The 20788-nt window shown below is 60.5% G+C and overlaps 14 protein-coding genes and 1 non-coding gene across 15 annotated transcripts; 7 read left to right on the top strand and 8 right to left on the bottom strand.

The window, feature by feature from the left end:
- Positions 1–115: 115 nt before the first annotated feature.
- NAT2 (DUF1279 super) lies at positions 116–799 on the top strand (the record flags this gene model as incomplete). Its single annotated transcript, XM_060265271.1, has 1 exon — positions 116–799. One exon carries the CDS (start codon positions 116–118, stop codon positions 797–799), a length of 684 nt encoding a protein of 227 aa, XP_060121254.1.
- Positions 800–1732: 933 nt separating this feature from the next.
- MJAP1_001309 (uncharacterized protein) lies at positions 1733–3155 on the top strand (the record flags this gene model as incomplete). The annotated part of the gene is made up of 2 exons (XM_060265272.1): positions 1733–1767; positions 1859–3155. The coding sequence occupies 2 exons, from the start codon at positions 1733–1735 to the stop codon at positions 3153–3155; spliced, it is 1332 nt and encodes a 443-aa protein (XP_060121255.1).
- A 131-nt stretch (positions 3156–3286) lies between these two features.
- On the top strand, positions 3287–4499 carry MJAP1_001310 (branched-chain-amino-acid transaminase; the record flags this gene model as incomplete). Its single annotated transcript, XM_060265273.1, has 2 exons — positions 3287–3673; positions 3696–4499. 2 exons carry the CDS (start codon positions 3287–3289, stop codon positions 4497–4499), a joined length of 1191 nt encoding a protein of 396 aa, XP_060121256.1.
- Positions 4500–4523: 24 nt separating this feature from the next.
- Positions 4524–5775, bottom strand: JIP5 (WD repeat-containing protein jip5; the record flags this gene model as incomplete). The annotated part of the gene is made up of 2 exons (XM_060265274.1): positions 4524–5433; positions 5456–5775. The coding sequence occupies 2 exons, from the start codon at positions 5773–5775 to the stop codon at positions 4524–4526; spliced, it is 1230 nt and encodes a 409-aa protein (XP_060121257.1).
- Positions 5776–5877: 102 nt separating this feature from the next.
- Positions 5878–7471, top strand: DBP3 (RNA helicase; the record flags this gene model as incomplete). The annotated part of the gene is made up of 2 exons (XM_060265275.1): positions 5878–6087; positions 6110–7471. The coding sequence occupies 2 exons, from the start codon at positions 5878–5880 to the stop codon at positions 7469–7471; spliced, it is 1572 nt and encodes a 523-aa protein (XP_060121258.1).
- Positions 7472–7578: 107 nt separating this feature from the next.
- On the bottom strand, positions 7579–7678 carry MJAP1_001313. The gene has a single exon. It is a non-coding gene; the product is annotated as a tRNA-Lys (tRNA).
- A 142-nt stretch (positions 7679–7820) lies between these two features.
- Positions 7821–9712, bottom strand: fim1 (fimbrin; the record flags this gene model as incomplete). The annotated part of the gene is made up of 3 exons (XM_060265276.1): positions 7821–9434; positions 9457–9652; positions 9675–9712. The coding sequence occupies 3 exons, from the start codon at positions 9710–9712 to the stop codon at positions 7821–7823; spliced, it is 1848 nt and encodes a 615-aa protein (XP_060121259.1).
- An 87-nt stretch (positions 9713–9799) lies between these two features.
- Positions 9800–12444, top strand: PHO91 (low-affinity phosphate transporter; the record flags this gene model as incomplete). The annotated part of the gene is made up of 3 exons (XM_060265277.1): positions 9800–9806; positions 9829–9883; positions 9906–12444. 3 exons carry the CDS (start codon positions 9800–9802, stop codon positions 12442–12444), a joined length of 2601 nt encoding a protein of 866 aa, XP_060121260.1.
- A 36-nt stretch (positions 12445–12480) lies between these two features.
- Positions 12481–13855, bottom strand: MTM1 (Carrier protein, mitochondrial; the record flags this gene model as incomplete). Its single annotated transcript, XM_060265278.1, has 2 exons — positions 12481–13718; positions 13786–13855. 2 exons carry the CDS (start codon positions 13853–13855, stop codon positions 12481–12483), a joined length of 1308 nt encoding a protein of 435 aa, XP_060121261.1.
- Positions 13856–13946: 91 nt separating this feature from the next.
- DEG1 (tRNA pseudouridine(38/39) synthase) lies at positions 13947–15611 on the bottom strand (the record flags this gene model as incomplete). Its single annotated transcript, XM_060265279.1, has 1 exon — positions 13947–15611. The coding sequence occupies one exon, from the start codon at positions 15609–15611 to the stop codon at positions 13947–13949; it is 1665 nt and encodes a 554-aa protein (XP_060121262.1).
- A 117-nt stretch (positions 15612–15728) lies between these two features.
- Positions 15729–17236, bottom strand: MJAP1_001318 (uncharacterized protein; the record flags this gene model as incomplete). Its single annotated transcript, XM_060265280.1, has 4 exons — positions 15729–16536; positions 16559–16698; positions 16721–16754; positions 16788–17236. 4 exons carry the CDS (start codon positions 17234–17236, stop codon positions 15729–15731), a joined length of 1431 nt encoding a protein of 476 aa, XP_060121263.1.
- Positions 17237–17303: 67 nt separating this feature from the next.
- Positions 17304–17749, top strand: MJAP1_001319 (peptidylprolyl isomerase; the record flags this gene model as incomplete). Its single annotated transcript, XM_060265281.1, has 5 exons — positions 17304–17334; positions 17382–17456; positions 17479–17573; positions 17596–17673; positions 17696–17749. 5 exons carry the CDS (start codon positions 17304–17306, stop codon positions 17747–17749), a joined length of 333 nt encoding a protein of 110 aa, XP_060121264.1.
- Positions 17750–17807: 58 nt separating this feature from the next.
- On the bottom strand, positions 17808–18590 carry IDI1 (isopentenyl-diphosphate Delta-isomerase; the record flags this gene model as incomplete). Its single annotated transcript, XM_060265282.1, has 3 exons — positions 17808–17956; positions 17980–18096; positions 18122–18590. The coding sequence occupies 3 exons, from the start codon at positions 18588–18590 to the stop codon at positions 17808–17810; spliced, it is 735 nt and encodes a 244-aa protein (XP_060121265.1).
- Positions 18591–18684: 94 nt separating this feature from the next.
- MJAP1_001321 (uncharacterized protein) lies at positions 18685–19662 on the top strand (the record flags this gene model as incomplete). Its single annotated transcript, XM_060265283.1, has 5 exons — positions 18685–18723; positions 18748–18799; positions 18826–18928; positions 19075–19610; positions 19634–19662. 5 exons carry the CDS (start codon positions 18685–18687, stop codon positions 19660–19662), a joined length of 759 nt encoding a protein of 252 aa, XP_060121266.1.
- Positions 19663–19703: 41 nt separating this feature from the next.
- On the bottom strand, positions 19704–20157 carry MJAP1_001322 (uncharacterized protein; the record flags this gene model as incomplete). Its single annotated transcript, XM_060265284.1, has 2 exons — positions 19704–20092; positions 20115–20157. The coding sequence occupies 2 exons, from the start codon at positions 20155–20157 to the stop codon at positions 19704–19706; spliced, it is 432 nt and encodes a 143-aa protein (XP_060121267.1).
- Between the last annotated feature and the right edge of the window lie 631 nt (positions 20158–20788).

A 20788-nucleotide genomic window follows, 5' to 3' on the forward strand; every position in this document is an offset into this window, starting at 1 on the left:
AAACCGTTGTTGTCGGTGACTTGGTAATAGGATGCGGAGTACCCCGTCGTACCTGATGTCTGTAGCCCCTCTGCTTCGTGCCCGTCCGCTTCAAGCGGTCCGTGCTACGACCCGGATGGCGATGCCGATGCCCCTGCATCGCAGCGTCCAGCGGGCTGTGCCGCAAGCGCTAACTGGCCGCGCGGTGGCCATGCAGCCGCTCGCGAGCCCCATCCTGCGTATGTCGCGCGCATTCGCGGCGGGTGCCCCACCACCTAAGCCTATTGGGGAGACCATGGAGCAAAAAACCAAGGACGCGGCCAAGGCGGCCGAGACCCATATGGAGGACGAGGCGCCACCGACCGGTAGTCTCCGCCAGCGCCTGCGCACGATCATGCGCCGCTACGGATGGTGGGCGCTCGGCATCTACTTCCTGATGTCGACTATCGACTGCGGTCTGACGTTTGCAGCGATCCACTTCTACGGTGGTGATAATGTGCGGGAGCTCGAGCGCGTGGTCCGCGACTGGGTCGGCCTCGCCAAGAAGGAAGAGGAGCCTGCGGAGCAGTCGCCTGACACTGAGAAGGCGCGCAAGCTCGTCGCCGCCGAAGACCAGCCGACGGAGTGGGACGAGATGATCGCGCGTCTCTCGACCGAGTTTGTACTCGCCTATGGCATTCACAAGACCATCCTGCTTCCGGTGCGTGCTGGCGTTACGGCTGCCATCACCCCTGCAGTAGTCCGCTGGCTGATCCGCCGGGGATGGGCAAGGCCCATCAAGGCCGCAGCAACGGCTTCGGCCGCCGGCGCCAAGGCGTGAGTTCGTAATAGAGGTAGCAATCACCATGCATTTTGGGGCATCAGGAATACACGAGTCTATAGCAGACGTGCATTGCACAAATTCTTTAGCGTTGTGCAAGGGCATCATGCCAAAGAGGTGGCCATGCTAGGCATAGAGTATTTAGCGGAACTTGGTGAAACCAATGTCGTGCGCCTTCTCACGGAAGCACTGGCGGCAAATGTTGAGGCCGTACTTGCGGACGATACCGCCCTGGTTGCCACAGACGCGGCTGTAAGGTTAGTATACATGCTCTCCTTAGGCGCGAGGAAGCAAGGGGCGGTCGACGTGACGCAGCGGTGAAAACGGCCAACTCTTGCGCACCACGCACTCGTCAATGCACACATGATTAGCGACAAAACGACACACGCTCCTGCGCGCAAAGCGCCACTCGAGTCGTTTTCACCCTGTCTGCACGCGACTTGTGCCACCTTCCTTCGCCCGTTGCGCTGCCTAGCGCGCCGATACATACCACTGGCGAGAGCCCTTGCCGAAGTTACGCTAGAAGACGGTCAGCATTCCGCTCATCATAACCATGAATACGTACGGGGTGCGAGAACCAAACGTTCGCGTGAGCCATCTTGCTGGTTGTGACGATAAACTGGGCTTCGCCCTGCCTGCTGTCTAGACCACGCACCGCAATAAAAAATCACGTGCAAATGTATATACGTATCACGTGTTCGTGTTGACGGTTTTGGCTAAGTGGAGGTCCATGCACGCACATGTGGGGTAGCCGCAGGCGCGCACGTTGCTCGTTGGGGACGGCACAGCATGACCGATGTACGCGGATCCGGCGGCCGGAGGCGTAGCGGGAGCGCGTCGTCGGGGCATCGTGTGAACCGTGGAAACGGTTTGAAGATGCGGCAGCGAACAGAGCCGCTATCGCCTGTCGTACATGGAGTCGCGCTGGCAGTGATGATCAGCTTAACCGCGGTGCTGGTGCCGTTGTTGTTGGGGGCGACGCTTTTGTCGATCGGTACGTCGTTTCTACTCACAGAAGTTCCCCTGCTTGGATTAGGGTACGCTATGAAACTAACGCAGCGCTGTCGCTCTCCTTCCTTTCCTGTTTGTATTGGTAGTATACAGCGTGGCCTGGACGGCCTATCTCCTCGTGGCCCAGCAAGACCCACCGCCGTACGCACTGCTGGGCTCTGCTGCTCTTGCGCGGCTGATTCCCTTTCTGCCCCTTGCTCCGCTGCGGTGTGTCAAGGTGGTCAAAGCATCGGCACAGTACGTTTGGGCCTGCCTCTGGAATATTCGCATTGCGCACGACTGGTTCCTGCGATATGTATACTACACCCGCGCCAAGGAGCGGGGTGAGCCTATTTTTGATACCATTCCCTATGGAATCCCATTCTCTCGGCAAGTCCTCGATGTATACCCTGCACCGCGCACGGCAGGCCCCGAGCCACGCTCCACACTCGCCGCGCCCGAAGTGACGGGCCTGGGCATCCAGCGCGGCGTGCCTGTGTTGGTGATTGTGCCTGCTCCGATCCTTCCCAGCAGCATCCTGGGACATCGCAAAACCTATCTTCAGCTTGCACTGAGCATGCGCAAGCTGGGCTACTGTGTCGTGGTCCCCGACATTACGTATTACCCCGCATCGCGCATCCGGCAGTCGGTAATCGACCTGCGCCTGGCGCTCAGCTGGGTCGGCGCGCATATTAGCAGCTATGGCGGCAACCCCGCCAGCATCTATGTGATGGGCTTTGGCCTATCCGCGCACCTCGTGAGCCTGACGCTGATCCAAGAGGCGACCGTGCTCAGTCACACGCTCGTGGTGAATGCCATTGCGCATGGCGAGGAGAGTAGCGCCGGCGCTTCACCGCACGGTGCTCTCCAGGCCGAGAAGCGCGAGCAGGTCGCCATGCGTCTGAAGAATCTCGAGATATACGTTCCCCAAGTCCGCCTTCCACATCTCGCCGGAGTCGTGCTCCTGGCCGGCGTGAGCGATGTGGTGAAAGAGTATCGCCACGAAATGGAGCAGGGTACCGAGCATCTAAGCTACCTACGCCGCTCGAGTGGCCCTTCGCATGGACAATGCCTCTTGCATTCCCCCGCACACCTGCTTGTGGAATCGCGGGGGATCGTCGACCCCTCGTTCCTCCCCCCCAAGTTCCTCCTGATCCACGGCGGAAAGGACCAGGTGGTGCCCATCAGCCATTCTACACTCTTAAACACGCTTCTTTCCGAGGCCGGCGTCAAGCAGGTCGAGATGCGCGCATATCGCGAACTCGGCCACCTCGAAACGCTGACAAGCCTCCTGACGATCCCCTGCCAGAAAGACTCGGCCTACGCACCCCAACTCCTCGCGGACGTGCGGGAGTTTATTTCCTAGATACATAATGCCCCAAGCGAGTCACAGCGGAGTCACGCGGCCGATAGCGTCAGGGAAACCTTTAGATGTACCTTTCTGTGCTCCGTCCTTCCCTTCTCCGAAGTGCTGTACGTGCATACAGAATTCCTGCCATGTCGAGCACTGCTTCCAATGCTGTGAACGCACCTGATGCAAAGCGTCTCAAGTCCGATGTGGCGCCGCTTGATGCGAGCCGTCTGACGATCGAGCGCAACTCCGCACCCCGCAACCCCCCGCCGAGCGACAAGCTGGTCTTTGGCCAGACCTTTACCAACCACATGCTCACTGTCCCTTGGAATGTGTCGACTGGTTGGGGCGAGCCCAAGATCCAGCCGTACGGCCCCTTCACCCTGGACCCCAGCTCGGTGATCTTCCACTACGCCCCGTCGCTCTTTGAGGGCCTCAAGGCATACCGCGCGCCCGACGGCAGCGTGCGCCTCTTCCGCCCGGATAAGAACGCGGAGCGCATGAACCGCAGTGCGGAGCGCATTGCTCTTCCGGTACGTGCCCCAACTCACACAGACCTTTGACGAGGACGAGCTGGTGAAGCTCATCAAGAAAACCGTCGAGATCGACCAGGACTGGGTGCCGAGCGAGCCGGGCTTCTCGCTCTACGTCCGTCCCACGCTCATTGGTACGCAGGCCTCACTGGGTGTCAGCCCCAGCTCGGATGCGATGCTCTTCATCATCATGTCGCCCGCCGGCCCCTACTACTCTTCCGGCGTGAAGCCTGTAGCGCTCGAGGCGAACCCTGCGCGCGTGCGTGCGTGGCCCGGCGGTACGGGTGACGCAAAGCTCGGTGCGAACTACGGCCCTTGCATTCTCCCCCAGCGTGAGGCCGCCAAGAAGGGCTACCAGCAGAACCTGTGGCTCTTTGGCGACGAGCACTACCTGACCGAGGTCGGTACCATGAACCTCTTTGTCGTGCTCAAGAACGACGACGGCAGCTTCGAGGTGGTCACGCCCCCCCTCAACGGCATGATCCTGCCGGGTGTGACGCGCGACTCGGTCCTTGGTCTGCTCCGTGCGCACGGAAAGGGCGAGTCGAAGCTCGGCGAGCTTCCTGCTGTCCACGTCAGTGAGCGCGAGATTACCATGAAGGAGGTCGAGCAGGCTGCCGAGCAGGGCAAGCTGGTTGAGATCTTTGGTGCGGGCACTGCCGTGGTGATTAGCCCCGTGGACAAGATTGGCTACATGGGCAAGGACATCCCCGTGCCCGTCACCGAGTCTGGCTTCGGGCCTGTGGCAGATGTGATCCTCAAGACGCTGTCGGACATCCAGTGGGGCAAGGTGTCGCACCCCTGGTCGGTGGCTGTGAGCGAATAGACATGGAATAGGTCGTGCATGCAACTACATATCCGCAAAAAACGCCTTGGCGTCCGCTTCGGTATCCTGCGCCTCGGCGGCGGCGGCGGGCGGCGGCAGGTTGCGGCGGCGCTGCAGAGGCGGCGCGTCGCTCTCCTCGTCGCTGCTATCTTCGTCGCTCGCCTCGGTGCTGCGTGCGATGGTCTCGGACTGGCGCAGAATGACCTCGTCCTCCTCGTCGTCCTCCTCCTCCTCGTCCCCCTCAAGGAGCGGGCGAAGATCCGTGAGCTTGCACTCGCTGCCGTGGCCCAAACTGGCAATCAGATTGCCTTTGCGGCGCATGACTTCGACGGGCATCCCGTCGTGGTCCGCGACAATGCCCAGTAGCTTGTGCGGAAAGAGCTGGACGACACGCACAAGCCCATCAGAAGATCCTGTGAGTACGGTATCGTCGTCAAGCGTGCAGATCGTGTCGACACTCGACGGGTGGCCAGGGAACCGGTCGACGTGGTCGAGCAAGCCACGCGACGGCGCCCACAAAGAAAGAATGCCGAGCTGTGTGCCGACAACGAGCTTCTTTCCGCCTCGAATCGCAGCAATCGACAGCAGTTCGTCCTCCTGGTCGTCGCTCACTTCGACGGCCTTCTTCTTGGCGCGCACGTCAATCACACTCAGCGTTCCGTCGCCGCTTGTGCAGACCAGCCGGCTGCGGCCGTCACCGTCGCTCGGTTCGGCACGTTTCCGCTTCGGAGGCTCGTCCTTGCTGCGCGTGCGTGGCGCGTCGAGGTGCGTGCACCACAGCATGTCTGTGATCCAGTCAAAATGGTGGTCGTAGGACTGAATCGGCGCCGAGTCCTCCTTCGCTGACCGGGGATCCCAAAGACGCACTACACCGTCGTCGTCTCCGGTCGCCACGAGATTAGTATCGATCGGGAGCACACGCGAGGGAGCGGAGCTGGGTAAGAAGAGCGACCTACTCATGCGCATTGTTCACCCGCATCTTGACCTGCCCGGTGAGCGGATCGATGGAGAGGAGCGAGCGGTCCTTTGAAATTGAGTACAGGTTTGACGCTGTATCATCGAACGACACGCCGCGGCAGCTCTTGTGCGAAGTGCGCACGTTCCACAGGCGCTTGTACTTGCGCTTCGAAGAAGTCTCGTCTCCATCCTCGTCCAACATGGCGCTATAGTCGAATAGCTGGACCTTGCCGCTGATCAGCCCGACAGCGAGCAAGTTCTCATCCTCCCCAGGATGGAACGAGACGTCCAGCGCATCCGAAGACAGCGCAATGTCCATCGTAGGCACCCCGCACGGTCACAGACGGACCGTTGGAGCGATTCTATCACGTGATCCGCTCACTTTTTTGCGGCGGTTGGCCAAAGCTGCAGCTGCACGACCATGAGCGCCGAGAAGAGCAAGGTCGTCGGCGTCGAGCCGACGAAGGACAAGAAAGAGAAGAAGGACAAGAAGGACAAGAAGGACAAGAAGGACAAGAAAGAGAAAAAAGAAAAGAAGGAAAAGAAGGAAAAGAAAGACAAGAAGGACAAGAAGGACAAGCAGGAGGAGGCCGTCGCTGCGCCTGTCCCCACGGCTGCGTCCAAGGCTACGGTACGTTGCATCACTAACCCAGACGTCCAAAGAGGCTCGTGAGTTCCTGGAGAAGAACAGCATTACGATGGAAATGCCCGAGGAGAGCACGGAGCGTCCGCCGTTGCCGATGCTGTCCTTTGGCGAGCTCGACGGCAAGATCGATGCGAGCCTCAAGGAGCGCTTTGACGCCGAGGGTTTCAAGCAGCCTACGCTCATCCAGTCGTGCTGCTGGCCTGTCCTGCTGCAAGGCAAAGACATTGTCGGTATCGCCGAGACGGGTTCCGGCAAGACGCTTGCGTTCGGTGTGCCGGCACTCCAGTACGTGATTGAGAACCAGCCGAAGAAGAAGAAGAACACGATCCAGGTGCTCGTCATTGCGCCGACGCGCGAGCTTGCGATTCAGACGCGCGACAACCTCGCGCGTGTGAGCGAGCCGCTGGGCTTTGGCACGTTCTGTGTCTATGGTGGTGTGTCTAAGTCGGAGCAGCTGCGTGCGCTGGAGAACAACGCGCTGCCTGTGCGCATTGTTGTCGGTACTCCGGGCCGTGTGCTCGATCTTGCGCGCGAAGGCTCACTGGATCTGAGCAACGTCAGCTACCTTACGCTCGACGAGGCCGACCGTATGCTCGACAAGGGTTTCGAGCCGGATATCCGTGCGATTATCGGCATGACCAAGTCGCACGACGAGGGGCGCCATACCAACATGTTCAGTGCGACGTGGCCGCCGGCTGTGCGCGGCCTCGCCGAGACGTTCATGCGCTCGCCTGTGCGTGTGACGGTCGGCAGCGACGAGCTGAGTGCGAACCGCAAGGTGTCGCAGACGGTCGAGGTGCTGCAGGACGGTCGCGAGAAGGAGCGCCGCCTCAACACGTTCCTGCGCTCGGTCAACGCGCAAACGGCCAACGACAAGATTCTCATCTTTGCACTCTACAAGAAAGAGGCGCAGCGTGTGGAAGGTACGCTGAAGCGCTGGGGATACCGTGTCTCGGGCATCCACGGCGATCTCAACCAGCACGAGCGTATCGCGAGTCTCGAGGCGTTCAAGACAGGCGAGACGCCTCTGCTGGTTGCAACCGATGTCGCGGCGCGTGGACTGGATATTCCGAACGTCGAGCACGTCGTCAACTACACCTTCCCTCTTACAATTGAAGACTATATTCACCGCATTGGGCGTACCGGCCGTGGCGGCAAGACGGGTAAGGCCCTCACTTTCTTTACCGACGAGGACAAGGCGCACGCGGGCGAGCTGATTCGTGTCCTGAAGGACGCGGACCAGCCTGTGCCGGACGCGATGGACAAGTTCCCAACGACCATCAAGCGCAAGTCGCACTCGAGCTACGGTGATCACTACAAGGAGCTCGTTCCCGGAAAGGCGAAGAAGATCACCTTCGATGATGATTAGTGTATAACAAGGTAGAATGCAACCGTGTGAGTGAAAGGATGCTAGGGGAACCACTGCGCAATGGAGGGCAAATGGAGTGGAGTCCAAAAAAATTTGGCAAAAAAAAACTCCCAACGTGGGGCTCGAACCCACGACATTCAGATAACTCTTCGTAACCGAAGAGACCCTTTTAAGAGTCTGACGCTCTACCGACTGAGCTAGCCGGGATAAATTCTGAAGGTGGACAAGTCGTTGGGTGTCTATAACGCTTCTCGACTCCGCGGTAGCCTCGCACGGCCGCTTTCTTGTTCTCTCTATCCTTTGTACTGTCTACAACCTCTTTTCCTCTACTCTGAAAGCGACACTGCTGTTAGTCATTGCACGTACTCAGGCTCCCCACAAAGGTGAGGATGAGGCGCTGGCGCAGCTCCACAATATCCTCGGGCACCAAGAAAATCAGCGCGCCGAGCTTGCGGGCAATGCTGATGGCCAGTTTCGCGTTGAGCTTGCACTCCTCCTCGGTATCGCCATTGGTCACAAGCGAGTAATCGACGATTCCCTTGCGCATCGTGTCGAGCAGGTCCAAGAAGAACTTGGCATTGGCCAGGCTCGGGTCGCGGAACGAGCGGACCGGGGACTTGCCAGCTGCCTTTACGCGGCTGTTGGCCCAGTTGAGAATTTCAAGGTCCGACACCGACTTGCCGCTGCGCGAAAGTTCTGCGAGGGTCTTGGTAATGTTCATGCGCATGATCTGCCAGACTAGGCCGAGCGTCAGGGTCTTGGCGCCGTCGGTGATGTCGGCGCCCTGGATGCCGACGATGTGCAAGTTGTTTGCGCGGGCGACTTCGATGGCATAGTTGGTGTTCTCGACCATCTTGAAGCGCGACAGTTCCTGGCCCTCGCGCGGCTTAGAAACGCGCTTCCAGTTGATGGAGCCCGGAGCGACCTTGTCAAAGGCCTGTGCGAGAATATTGCCGTCCTTCAGGTCTTCAAACAGGTGGAAGATGCCCGGTTGGACGTCCAGCGAGTTGAGCCAGAGCGTAAACACACGCGCCTCGCGCTCTCCCTCCGCGTCAAAGTCCTCGACCTCGAGCGGCGGCGCGTCTTCCACCGGCTCCAGCGACGGCCAGGTGTTGAAGAGCGTCGCGACAAACGCCAAGTTCAGCTTGGGGTTGCCCGCGATCATCGAGCCCGGCGTGAGGTACTTGCGGCACCCGATCGCTTCCGCGCGCTGGAGCACCATCTCGGCGCGCGTAATCAGATCCTGCTCCTGGAGCGGGCGCTTGTCGCAGGCGTCCGGCTTGATTTGGTTCAGGAGGATGGTGTAGTTCTCACCGTCCGAGACGTCCTTGGAAAAGTTGGACACACGGCGTCCCCACTGCGCAGCCTTAAGGTGGTAGTTGAACCAGCGCAGGAGGATTTGGTCGGGCGGAAGCTTGAGGAACGCGTCGAGTTCCTCGCCCTCCTCGAGCAAACGGAAGAGTTCGGGGTGGTGCTTCAAGTCGATCTTGCTCAGGAGCCCGCGGCGCACAATCTGCCAGATGAGACCCAGGATCAGGTGCTCGCGCCCGTCGGTCAGGTCCTGCGGGCCAATGTTGACGACGCTGCATCCGATCGCTTTGGCCGACTGGATGACAATGTTGTTGTTTTCCGTCATCTGGAACGCGTTCGGCCCCTTGCCTCCCTTTCCGACATTCAGGACACGCTCGTCAATCGTGTCCGGCACCGCGTCGTTGATGAGCTTGCACAGAATCAGACCGTCGCGGCACTCGTCAAACAGCTGGAAGGTGTCGGTCGGGATGGGCAGGCGCGCGCCGATGTGCACGTCGCCATCCAGGCTCATGTTAATGTGGCGCGTAAACTCGGAGCGCTCGTCCTCGTTGATCGAGTGCTGCGTCGAGGCGTTGCTGCCCTTGACCGTCACACGGCCCTTGTTCACGACGCCCGCCTCGGCATTGCTTCCTTTGCGCAGGCGTGCAATGAGCTGTGTCAGCATAGAGACGTACATCGACATAGTCCTCGAGCTCGACACGCCCGCTCGCGTCCAGGTCGACGTCCTTGAGCGTCGCACGCACCTGGTCGTAGGACGCACGCTCCAAGTCCTGCACCTCTTTGACGACGACCTGGCGCTCAAGGCTGCCTTTGTCGTCGACATCGATCTGCTTGAACTTGGATATGAGAGACATCATCTCCTCTTGGGAGCTGCGTTAGCCGCGCTACCTACAATTGGGGATACTTTCGCTGCAGCTTAATCGCCTCCATGGTGGCCGCCGAGCCGCACGGACGGCTGTGCCACGTGGTGACCCGGCCGATGGGCCTGACCAAAGACCGTCGTAAGCAGGGAGCAGGATGAAGTGTAGGTCGCGTGTCTGACGCAGTCTCCCACAGCTTGCAGCTGAATAGTGTTCCAGAATGGTCGGACAACTATATTGAGTAGGTGCCTTGGCTGACCCAGTTATCAGCACCTAAAAAAGGTGATTTATACCTTGGAGCGTGCACGATACGCAAATGACGGCCTCAACGACGCCGCGCCGGAGCGCCTCGAGAACGAATCGACCGTGCTGCTGGATGCCTCACCGTCTGACACCGACCGGCTGTTTGTTCCCGAGCTCGATAAGCAGCTGCGCAAGATTGTCGACTTTTACTGCCGCAAAGAAAAGGAACTTGCGGACGGCGTGCGTGCCGTGCGCGCGCACATCCAGCTCGCCGAGGACGAGTACGACACGTACGCGAGCGGCGGCGAGTCGGATGCAGACGTGAGCGAGGACCCCGACGCGGATGAGTCGGGCCACGAGCCGGTCCGGCGGAAGATGCCGTCGTGGTACGCGCCGAAGCGCCCTCGCTCGCACACGTCCCAGAGCGACACGGACGGACATGCAGGCGCGTCGCCGAATGCTTCGACAGACCTGCTTCCTACGTACAAGCGCTGGATCAAGACGTTTGGCAAGTCGGGCTCTTACCGCCGCCCCCGGCGTCTGTCGAATGCCGACCACTCTGACTTTAACCTGCTGGGCCACTCGAGCACGGGCGGCAGCAGTTTTGAAAATGTGACCGCCGCGTCTGTGTGGGCCGCGCACGATGAGTACGCCATTGACGTGCGCATCACGATCAAGCGCGAGGTGACGGAGCTCTTTACGTCGCTGAGCGAGCTGCAGCAGTACACCGAGCTCAACCTGACCGGCATGAAAAAGATTCTCAAAAAATACGACAAGATCACCGACAGCCAGCTCAAGGACCGTTACGTGGAGCAGGTCGTGATGGTCAAATACCCCTTCCAGACGCACGCCAAGGCACAGCTCGACGAGTACCTCAATGATGTCGTGCACCTCTATGCCCACATCGCGACGCGCGGCGACGAGGAGCAGGCGCGCTCGCAGCTCAAGGCACAGCTCCGCGAGGAGGTCGTGTGGCAGCGCAACACAGTCTGGCGTGAGATGATCAACATTGAGCGCCGTGCGCAGGCCGCCTCGCTCGAGCGCAGCTTGATTGGCACGGCCGCTGGCGACCTGCTGGCCAAAGAGACGCAGCCGCCGCGCGTGGTGCACACCTTCTTTGGCGATATCATGCTTCCTTCCTTCTTTACGGCTGGCACGCTCCAGCTCTTCTTTTCCATCGCCCTGTTTATTTTGCTGCTCAAGAACCCCTTCCTCCGTGTCTTTGACGAGGTCGAGGTGCAGAATTGCTTTGCGATGCTCATCTTTTGCACGTGTCTGTGGGTGACCGAGGTTATCCCGCTGTTTGTCACCTCGCTCCTTGTCCCGTTCCTGATCACGACGCTGCGTGTGGCGCGCCACGAAAAGGACGGCGAGTACACGCGCATGACCGCGCCCGAGACCAGCAAGTGGATCTTTTCGCAAATGTTTGCACCGAACGTCTCGCTGCTGCTTGGTGGCTTTACGCTCGCCGCGGCCTTGTCGAAGTACGGCATCGACAAGGTGCTCGCGACACGCGTGCTCCGCCTCGCGGGCACCAAGCCGAGCATCGTTCTTCTGGCACACATGCTCGTCGCATGCTTTGCGAGCATGTGGATTTCGAACGTCGCCGCGCCTGTGCTCATGTTCTCGCTCGTGCAGCCGATTCTGCGCAATTTGCCCCCCCGGTCGCCGTACGCGACGAGTCTCGTGATGGGCATCGCGCTCGCGTCGAATATCGGCGGCCAGACGTCGCCGATTGCCTCGCCGCAGAACCTCATTGCGCTCGAGTACATGAAGGAGCCGATCGGCTGGCTGCAGTGGTTCTCGATTACGATTCCCGTGTCGGGCCTGTCGCTGATTGTCCTTTGGCTCCTGCTCCTCTGGTCCTTTGGCACCGGCAAGGGCGTCGTGATCAAGCGCATCCCCGAGCCGACCGAACCTTTGCAAAAGACGCAGTGGTTCATTTCGGCCGTGTGCATCGGCACCATTGTGCTGTGGTGCCTCGAGCGCAAGATCGAGTGGATTGTGGGCGACATGGCGATCATCGCCATTGTCCCCCTCGTGTGCTTCTTTGGCACGGGCATCCTGACCAAGGAAGACTTTAACAACTTCCTTTGGACGATCGTCTTCCTTGCGATGGGTGGTATCGCACTCGGCAAGGGCGTCGACTCGAGCGGTCTGCTTGCGAGCCTCGACCACTTTGTGCAGGACCGCGTCGAGGGACTGCCGCTATGGGGCATCCTGCTGCTCCTTGTCAGCATTGGCCTCGTGGTCGCCACCTTTATCTCGCACACCATCGCCGCCGTTCTCCTGGTGCCGATCGCGGCACAGATGGGCGAGAACCTTTCGCAGCCGCATCCCCGACTGCTCATCATGGCCACGGTGCTCACCGCGAGCGCCGCCATGGGCCTTCCCATCTCGGGCTTCCCCAACATGACCGCCATCAACCTCGAGGATGAGGTCGGGCAGCGGTACGTCTCGGTCAAGACGTTCTTGCGGGTCGGTATCCCCGCCAGCATTGCCGCGACGGTGATCATCGCCTCGGTCGGCTACTTGATCATGTCGTTACTGGGGCTGTAGTTCCTATCTATAGCTTGTACATGCAAGGGTATCGAGTCAAGAAGACTGGCGCGCGTTCGCCAGAAGGCGACCCACGACCTCAAAGGAGCCGATCATGATGCCACACGACGGCGCCACTTTGGCCAGGCGGGGCGACAGGCCACGGAAAAGACCCGCGGCGCCTTCGGTGTCGACGATGTGTCGCAGCGCGCGGAACATGGAGCGCGCAGGCGACGCGGCCGGCGATGCAGGGTATCGGGGGTCTGCCGGGGACATCTCCGCCTGGAGACGCGTCTTGACCAGGTCAAAGGGCTGCGTCGCAATGGCCGCAACGCAGCCGCTCGTGGCACCGACGCCAAACGAAATGCCAAACTCGTGCCAAAAGGTCGACGTCTGGCTCTCGCCAAAGCCGGCGCCGGTGAGCATGTACTTGCCGGCCTCGTAGCCAGTAAAGTAGAGCGCAGAAAAGGGCACGTCGCGCCACAAGGTCGCCGAGAGACCGCGCCACAAGACACCGGGGCCGTCGTTGCACACCTCGCGGAACAAGGGATCGAGCACCGAGGTCATGGACGAGCGCCCGTACGACGCCTGCAGACGCGTGCGCAGCAGCTCCAGCGGCGTCACGAGCGTCGCCGAGACCGAACGCGAGAATGCACCGGAAATGAGCGACGCGCCGAGCAGGGGAATACGCAGCGGCTCGCTCGGGCCGCGCTCGTGCTCGCATGGCATGTCGCACGGAAAGTCGGGCACGTAGAGCTCCGAGTCAGAATCGTACGCAAGGTTCGGCGAAGGTTGCGCTGCTTTTTGGTCGATGCGCGACGGACGCGCCACCTCGAGCGAGAGGAGCATGCGGCGGAAGATGTCGTAGCACGTCATGTACGTTACCTGCGAGGGCACGGTCATCGCCACGGTCGGCACGAGGCCCCGCCACAGGCCGCTCCAGCCTTCGGTGCGCGCCACCTTCACGATGCCGTCCCAGATGCCGTTCATGCGCCGCTCGCGCAGCAGCGACTCGACCTCGCACGCCTGTGGCCGGCACTTTTCGGGGAATACGCACACCGCCTGCCCATTCTCGGCCAGCGTCATGGGGATCGTGGGGGTGAGGTGGTAGGTAGGCGCAGTGCGTGGCACGACGTACGCACCCCGCGTGTGCAGGGCATTTTGGCGCACCTGCTCCTGTCCAGGGCATGGCCGCGACACGTTTGCGCTTCGCGCCTCGGATGCCACAGCTGTGGTATCGTAGCGCACGCTATTTTGCACCTGCAAGCGGGTCTTTACCACGTCGAGCGGCGTCACTGGGTCAGATAGGCGACGTACTTAAAAAAGAAGTAGAGATAGCACCTGCGATAGCTGCAATTGCACGGTCTGTGTGCGACATGACAATCCGGACAGGCTCCTCCTCCTTCGGAGGCGTATCCAAACGGGAGGACATGGCGCCGCTGCCGACAAAATTGCGGTGGCGAAGCAAGCTTCGTTCTGCTGACTAAGACGCCACGGGTCGCGGTGATAAATTTATCAGATAGCTACGGCGCGGCGGCGCGGCGCTCCGCCCGCCGGCGGCCCTTTCCCTCGCGCCACTTTTCGTTTTTGACGTCCGCCGAGACGTCGCGCGGACGCTGCACCATCGGGGTGTACTTGGTCGTAGGGCGCACCGCGCCATTGCCGAGGGGAACAAGCTGCGCACGCAGCGGAGGGTGCTCCGAGCCGTGCGCCGCAGGCAGACGCGGCATGCGCGCATCGTTAAAGGACGTCTGCGTAGGGATAGTCGATAGGCTCGACGAGGCACTGGATATCGTAAAGTGGCGCAGGAGCTCGGTGTGAATCGCCTCGCGCGTCCACTGCGCATGGAGCTGCGCGGTGGCACGCAGCGTCGGCGTAAAGTCGATCGCCTCGGGCTGCACCCCGGCGAGGTCGTCGCTCGCACATGCCCGCCATTGGACATGCTCGGGGCGGAAACCACACTCCCAGAGCATCAACGGACGGTCGGCGGCCATCTCGTAGCTGGGCTTGGTCTCGTACACGGCGAGGCCCTCGCTGGGCGGGGGGAGCGCACGCAAGGCGTGCTTGTCAGGCGTGTCTTCGCCAAGCAGTGCATCGAGGTTCGCGAGCGTGCGGATACGGTCTGCGGCCGCAGCGCCTTGGTACACGTTGACCAGCTCGTCGATCACCGACGGCTCTTCCAGGCGTGCGCCGACCATGAAGAGCACCGCCATAATGTTGCGCACTTGGTGGTACAAAAAGGCAGAGCCGCGCAGATTCAGCACATACATCGGCTCGGCCGTAGGGGAGATGGGCGCAATGTCCAGGGGATCGTGCATCGTCGCCCAGCCGGACGGGACTTGGTCGATCGTCGCGCCGTCGATGCGGCGCACAAAGTTGGTAATCTGCTTGCTCGCATCGACCTTGCACAGATTCCGGAAGTCGTGCTCGCCAATGAGCCGCGCCGCGGCCGCGCGCATGCGGTCCACGTCGAGGCGCTGGGGAAAGTTGGACGCACTTTCTTTCTGCCAGATCAGCGACGCGGGTGCGCCGAGCGTAAAGAAGTATTTATAGTGGCGGTACACGCAGTCGAAGCGCGAGGAAAACGTGGGGGAGACCGGCGACCACGCCTGCACACGGATCGAAGGAGGGAGCAGGCGGTTGAGCGTCGCGACGTACGGCAGCTCGTCGCCAGCAGCGAGCCGGATAGGCTCCGGCGCATCCTCGATTCCATGGTCGCTTTGCTCATGGTAGGCGCGCAGCGCACGCTCGTCGACGCACCGGCTGCGCACCCACAGCGCAATCACCTGGCCGGCGGCACTGACGCCCGCGTCCGTGCGGCCACACCGGCTCCACCCTGCACCCTCCATGCCTTTCGCAGGATCGACAAGGCGCGCGGTACCCATCGCCTCCCAGATCGTCTCCTCGACCGTGGGCAGGGGCGTAACCTGCTGCGTCTGCGCAGCGAGGCCCGAGTAGCGGCTGCCGTCGTAGCAAAAACGCAGCGCAATCTTCCGCTGGGGCTGCAAAGACACGTCAAAGGGGCGAGGGGCTTTGGTTTTGGGTTTCTTTTCGGGGTCCGCGTCGCTCGGCGCCTGCTCCAGCTCGGGCGTCGGCACATTCGCCGTCGATGCCGAGGCTTCCAGCTGCGCGATGCGGCGCAGAAGCTGACTCCGCGTCCAATCTCCGTAGCGCTCGTGTGCACTCATGATAAATTTCGTGTTTCCAGTAAAGTGTGCTCGATAAAGGACCCTGTTGCTCGCGACACGCACCACCCACACCCGACAGCGCGCCAGGAGCATGCACGCGGAAGATTTTCGTGGAGGTCACGTGGACTGGGCCCAGGCGCGAGCGCGGTGGAGGGTGTCAGACTCTTGCAGCGCGAGCTGGACCGTGCTCCGCAGCGGCCCCCGGTCCGCCTGGAGCAAGGCGCCGGCTTCGTCGTCGTGGGTCGTCACGTAGAGATTTTTCATGCGGGATGTGCAGAGGTGTGCGAGGCACTGGGCGGCCAGGTGTACCGCGTGGTCAGGAGCGGCCTGCATCGCGCCGCCGAACGACTGCACCTGGTTCAACAGCATCGGCCAGTCGGTAATGGGCGCTGCGGCGCAGGCCATGGCGGCGCCAAGGCACAGGCGCCACAGTACATAGCTCGGTCTCCCGGTAGGATCGACAAAGAGAGGGCGTGAAAAGTCGCGCGGGCTCTGCAGCCGCGCAAAGAGCGCGTCGTCCGAGGCGGCTTCTGGCTCGAGCGAAAGCAGCAGGTGGTCCAATCCAGGAGCGTGGTTACCATTAGGTGTGTAAGCCAGGCACGAAGAAAAGGCCTCTTCGAGCTCGCGGAGCTCGGCGGGCATGGCGGGCCCCCAGCTCGAGCGGTCGTACAGGGTCTTGCTATCCAACACGAATCCGTACTGGCACAAAAGCTCGGCATTGCTTAGATCGCCGTACGTATTGATGGCTTCGTCCCCTTCGTAGAGCGCCTCGATGCAGCGCACGTCGATCGTATTGCTGAGCGCTTGCGTGCATGGGCCCTGGTGGGGATAGCCGCACTGGAGGCACACGAGCTCCTCGGCCTCGACTTGCACATTGTGCATATCTGTGTGATTGAATAGGTCTGCGATGGGCACCATGCACAGGCTGCATTAGGAGAGAGACGTACCCGTGGTACACATTAATCACAAAAGCACGACTCGAGACCAAGGTAAAAGCATCCACATAGGAGGGCCAGTCGACCTGGGCCTGTTGGGTTTTGCGGACGACCCCCTTTCCATGTGTCTCCCAGTAGGTATGCAGGCGGCGCTGCGTTAGGCCAGAAACGTACCAAAGAGTAGCCAGGCTTGCTGGTCGATGCGTCGCTGTCCCAAAACTGAGCAGCACGGGCTACAGACCGTGCGGCCTCGGTGCTTTGAATCCATCTTGTTCCTTCGTACGATGCATCCCAGCACATGGGCAAGTTGACGCGGCGTGGCAGACTTTGCACGTAGCCCGCAAACGCCGACTTGTCCTCCAAGCCCCGTTCGTAGGCCAAGCACAAGGCGAGGTGCAGCGCATTGTCTGCACACAGCCTCAGTGCCTCTTGAAACTCACTCGAATGTGCTAGTGTACTGGTCTTGGTCGAGAGGACCGCATCGCAGGGAATATAGACCACCGTGTCCCCCGCTGGAATCGGTGCGTTGGCTACGACCGCGATGGCGCCGCCCTCGGCCTGGTACTCGAGGTCCGAGTCTTCGTGTGCATCCAGAGGCACATGTTCGATTGACAAGCGCTCATCCACCGCGATTCCGTGCCGGACGCACCACGCAAGTAGCGCCGCCGTGTCCGGCCCCCCGCTGGCCATCCCTGAATGGACGTGCGCAATGTGGAGAAATCGCCCGATTTTCGCTTTCGTCGCCTTCTTGATCGCCATGACGTCCAGCAGCAAGACAGTGTATATTGGTACGTCCCACTCCCTAACGCAGGTGGTCTCGACAAAGATACCACAGAAGAGATCTTGCACAATACGTTTGTGACCTTTGGCGAGATCAGCGATATCCAGTTGCCGAAAGTCTCGGAAGGAGGTACGTTGCTCCCCTCACCCAGCGTCTGCGAACCGCGGCTTTGGGTTCATTACCTTTACGCAGGAGGATGCAGCGGAGGATGCGATTGATAATATGCACTTGAACGAGTTTCGTGGCGTACGTCGCTCTGCTAACGCAGAATGTGATCACGGTCAATGCGGCCAAGCCCCAGAGAATCCAGACGGGCGATGCATGGCGGCCGATTTGGGAGACCGAGGTACGCGGCACGACTGACGCAGGAATGGAACCAAGAGTACGGCAACAAGCCATTGCCTAGCCAGCCTGGGGCATAGCATGTGGATAGCATAAATGCGACTGGTATACTAGAGCAAAGGCAGCTACAGCATCCTTCTAAAGACGGTGAATCTTGTCATTCTCGAGGCTGGCAAGCACCTTGGCATCGTACTTGCCCTCGCTGGTAGGGTGCTCCAGCAGCTCCTTCCACCACGGGAAAAGGAACTCGTTCACGATAAGCTTGAACCAAGGCGTGAAGGAAGAGGCTGTGTGAGTCTTGACAACGTACGGTCCAGGTCGTTCATCAGTTGCTTCAGCTCGTCCACAGAAACCCATTTCACGTCGCAAACCTCGTTCTCGTTGACCTTCAGCGAGACCGGCGCAGTCAGGAACAGGATATAGTCGACTAACGTCAGTCGCACAGTACGTACTTTCGTGCTCGCCCCACAGGCCGTCGCTCGGCGCGAGGTAGTGGATACGCGTCAGGAACTGAATATCTTCCAAATTCACTTCGTTCAGCGGGATACCAAGCTCGTGCTCGAGCTTGCGCTGCGCCGCACGCTTCGCACCCTCACGGCCGTCCAGCTCGGACCGCACAGCGAGGGGGTGCGAGCAGCACGTATTCGTCCACATATTCGGGAACGTAATCTTTTCCGGAGCGCGGCGCTGGAGAAGCAGCTTGCCGGTCGTCGGGTCAAAAATGAACATGGAAAAGGCACGGTGAAGCAGGCCGTCGTTGATGTTGGTCATCAAATGGCACTCCTTCTTGCTGCCATCGCGGATGTAGTTATCGTCATTGTCCAGGACAATACAGCGCTCCTCCATCAGACGAATCTGCTCCTCATCGTGTCCCGCAAGCGAGACATCCTCAGCACGCGTCGGTTCCGCGGTCGTCGACATCCTGGCCGTTTCCAACGCGCCTCGGCGCAGTTGTCCCTTTTTTTGTCACGTGTTGCCCGATCGTCCTTCGGCGAGCCCTTCGTGGATCTTTACCATGGCCTCGACTTCGGACACGGCCACTGCGCACACTTGGGTAGGTAGAGCCAGCTGACTCCAGGTGCACCCCGAGTGCCGCCCTGAGAATATCGAGAAGCTTATTTCGGATGTCGGTAAGTTTTTTTTCTTGCTCATTCAGACCGGTACAACCCCCAAAACCGCACGGTTCTGGTGGAATACCTCAACGCCCAGCTGAAGAACGGGACGTACGACGCACTTCCGAACCTGGCTATTCTGAAACTGTAAGTACCCAACCAAGTCTTCGCACAAGGACGAGAAGGCTTTGCCTATCTTTCGTGAGCGCAGTGGACTCGAGACCCACGCGCGTGTGATGCTTTAGTTATTAGCTCTAGCTGAGATCCACCTGTCAAGAGCACGCTAACAACAGCTTCCAGCTCAACCCTAGCGAATTTGACCTTGACGTGGCGGTGAACATTCTCGTCAAGGCGCTGACCGCCGCGCCGTTCCCCGACTTTAGCCTGTGCATTTCGCTCCTCGGCGAGGCGCCGGTCAAGACACTCTCGAGCAACGATGCGGCGCTGTCCACCGGCGCGGCTGGCATCATTACCGAGCCTATCATTGTGCACCTCGCTACGCTCTCTACCTTCCTGTTCGAGACCAAGTTCCGCGACTTTTGGGCGCTCTACAACAGCGGCGACTTTGCGGACGTGCGGAAGTACACTGCGAACGCGGCGGGCTTTGAGGAAGACGTGCGCAAGGTGGTGCTGAACAGCGTCAAGGGAACGTTCCGTACCATCTCGGAGGCTCGCATCGGCGGCTACCTCAACCTCCAGGGCGCCGATCTCGCCAAGTTCATCAATGAGCAGCCCGGCTGGGAGCTCAGCAACGGCACCGTGACCGTCCCTGCGAATATCGACAACGAGGTGAAGCCGACGGTGACGCGCGAGGAGATCTCGCTTGAAAGTATGTACGGTTTTCTCACACAGACCTGTCCAAGCTCCTGGCGCAGGCATAATAGTCATAGTGAAAATACTACGTGGAAAGATATCCCAATGCCTATTTACGGGGATACGCAGGCGCACGCCAAGTGCCGAGGCACGCAAGGCGCACATCCACACTAAGAGACGCCAGGAGCGAGCGGAGCGGCTCGGTCGGCGCTGTGGGTATTGATAAGGTATCATTTTCCGTGGCCTCCATCTCCAGCAGGAAGGTGTGCACTTCTGGCGTAGGCACAGAATGCACCGCCGAGGCCAGCTGCCAGCCGTGGAGGGGCTGCGAAAGCGCCGCCGCCAGCGTCGAACCAAGGTCCGTCTCGGACACAATACGATAGAGCGTGCGGCTCAAATACTGGGGAGTCCACCGCTCCTTGCGGCTCGCATTCAGCAGCCCAGCCACGGCTGCGCTGCGCGCGTCGGTCGTTGCGACGATAAAACGTGTCACGTTTTCTGCATGAGTAATACGACGTACCTTTTGAGTTTTGTATGCCGCGCGCAAGGACGTGCGCACCCATCAGCTCAGCAGACAGAGGGGACGCAATCGCAGCATCGTGCTCGCCTAGGAGATGGACGGCCTCGGCCGTCGATGCAGTTTCTTCCTGCGTCGCCTTTGACAACTGCGTTGCAAGGAATTCAGAGCACTGCCCGAGCGCCTGGGTAAGCCAAGAAGGATACACACCTGGGGATGACTACGCACGACCTGCACCTGTGCCAAGTCCACCTGTGGGCTGCGCACGATCAAGGCGTGGGCAATAGTCAGATGGATTTCGTCAACAATCTCCAGCCCCTTGCTTCCAAACACCTCATCCCTCGCCAAGCATTGAAATGCTTCGAGGACAGGTCCCTGGAAGCTATTCTCCACAGGCGCCACGACGAGACTGGGCCTAGCCCCCTCCGCATTGCCTTGGCAAGAGAATGCCGAGAGACCAGCCTGCACCGTATCTTCAATAGTCGGCTTGGCACATAGGGATGCAGCTTGCCCAGCCACAAGTTCCCGAGCCGCCTGGTGCGAATAGGTGCCTAGGGGCCCCAAAAAGTACACATCCACGCTCCCATGGCTTGGCGTGCACCCTGCCGGTGCCGCCTCCACGACCATGGCTTCGGTAAAGTGGAGGGTTCTTGCCCCGCGTGGCCTCCAACGCGCTG

Source organism: Malassezia japonica, chromosome 2 (genome assembly GCF_029542785.1).
Source record: "Malassezia japonica chromosome 2, complete sequence".
NCBI classification, from domain to species: Eukaryota; Fungi; Basidiomycota; class Malasseziomycetes; order Malasseziales; family Malasseziaceae; genus Malassezia; species Malassezia japonica.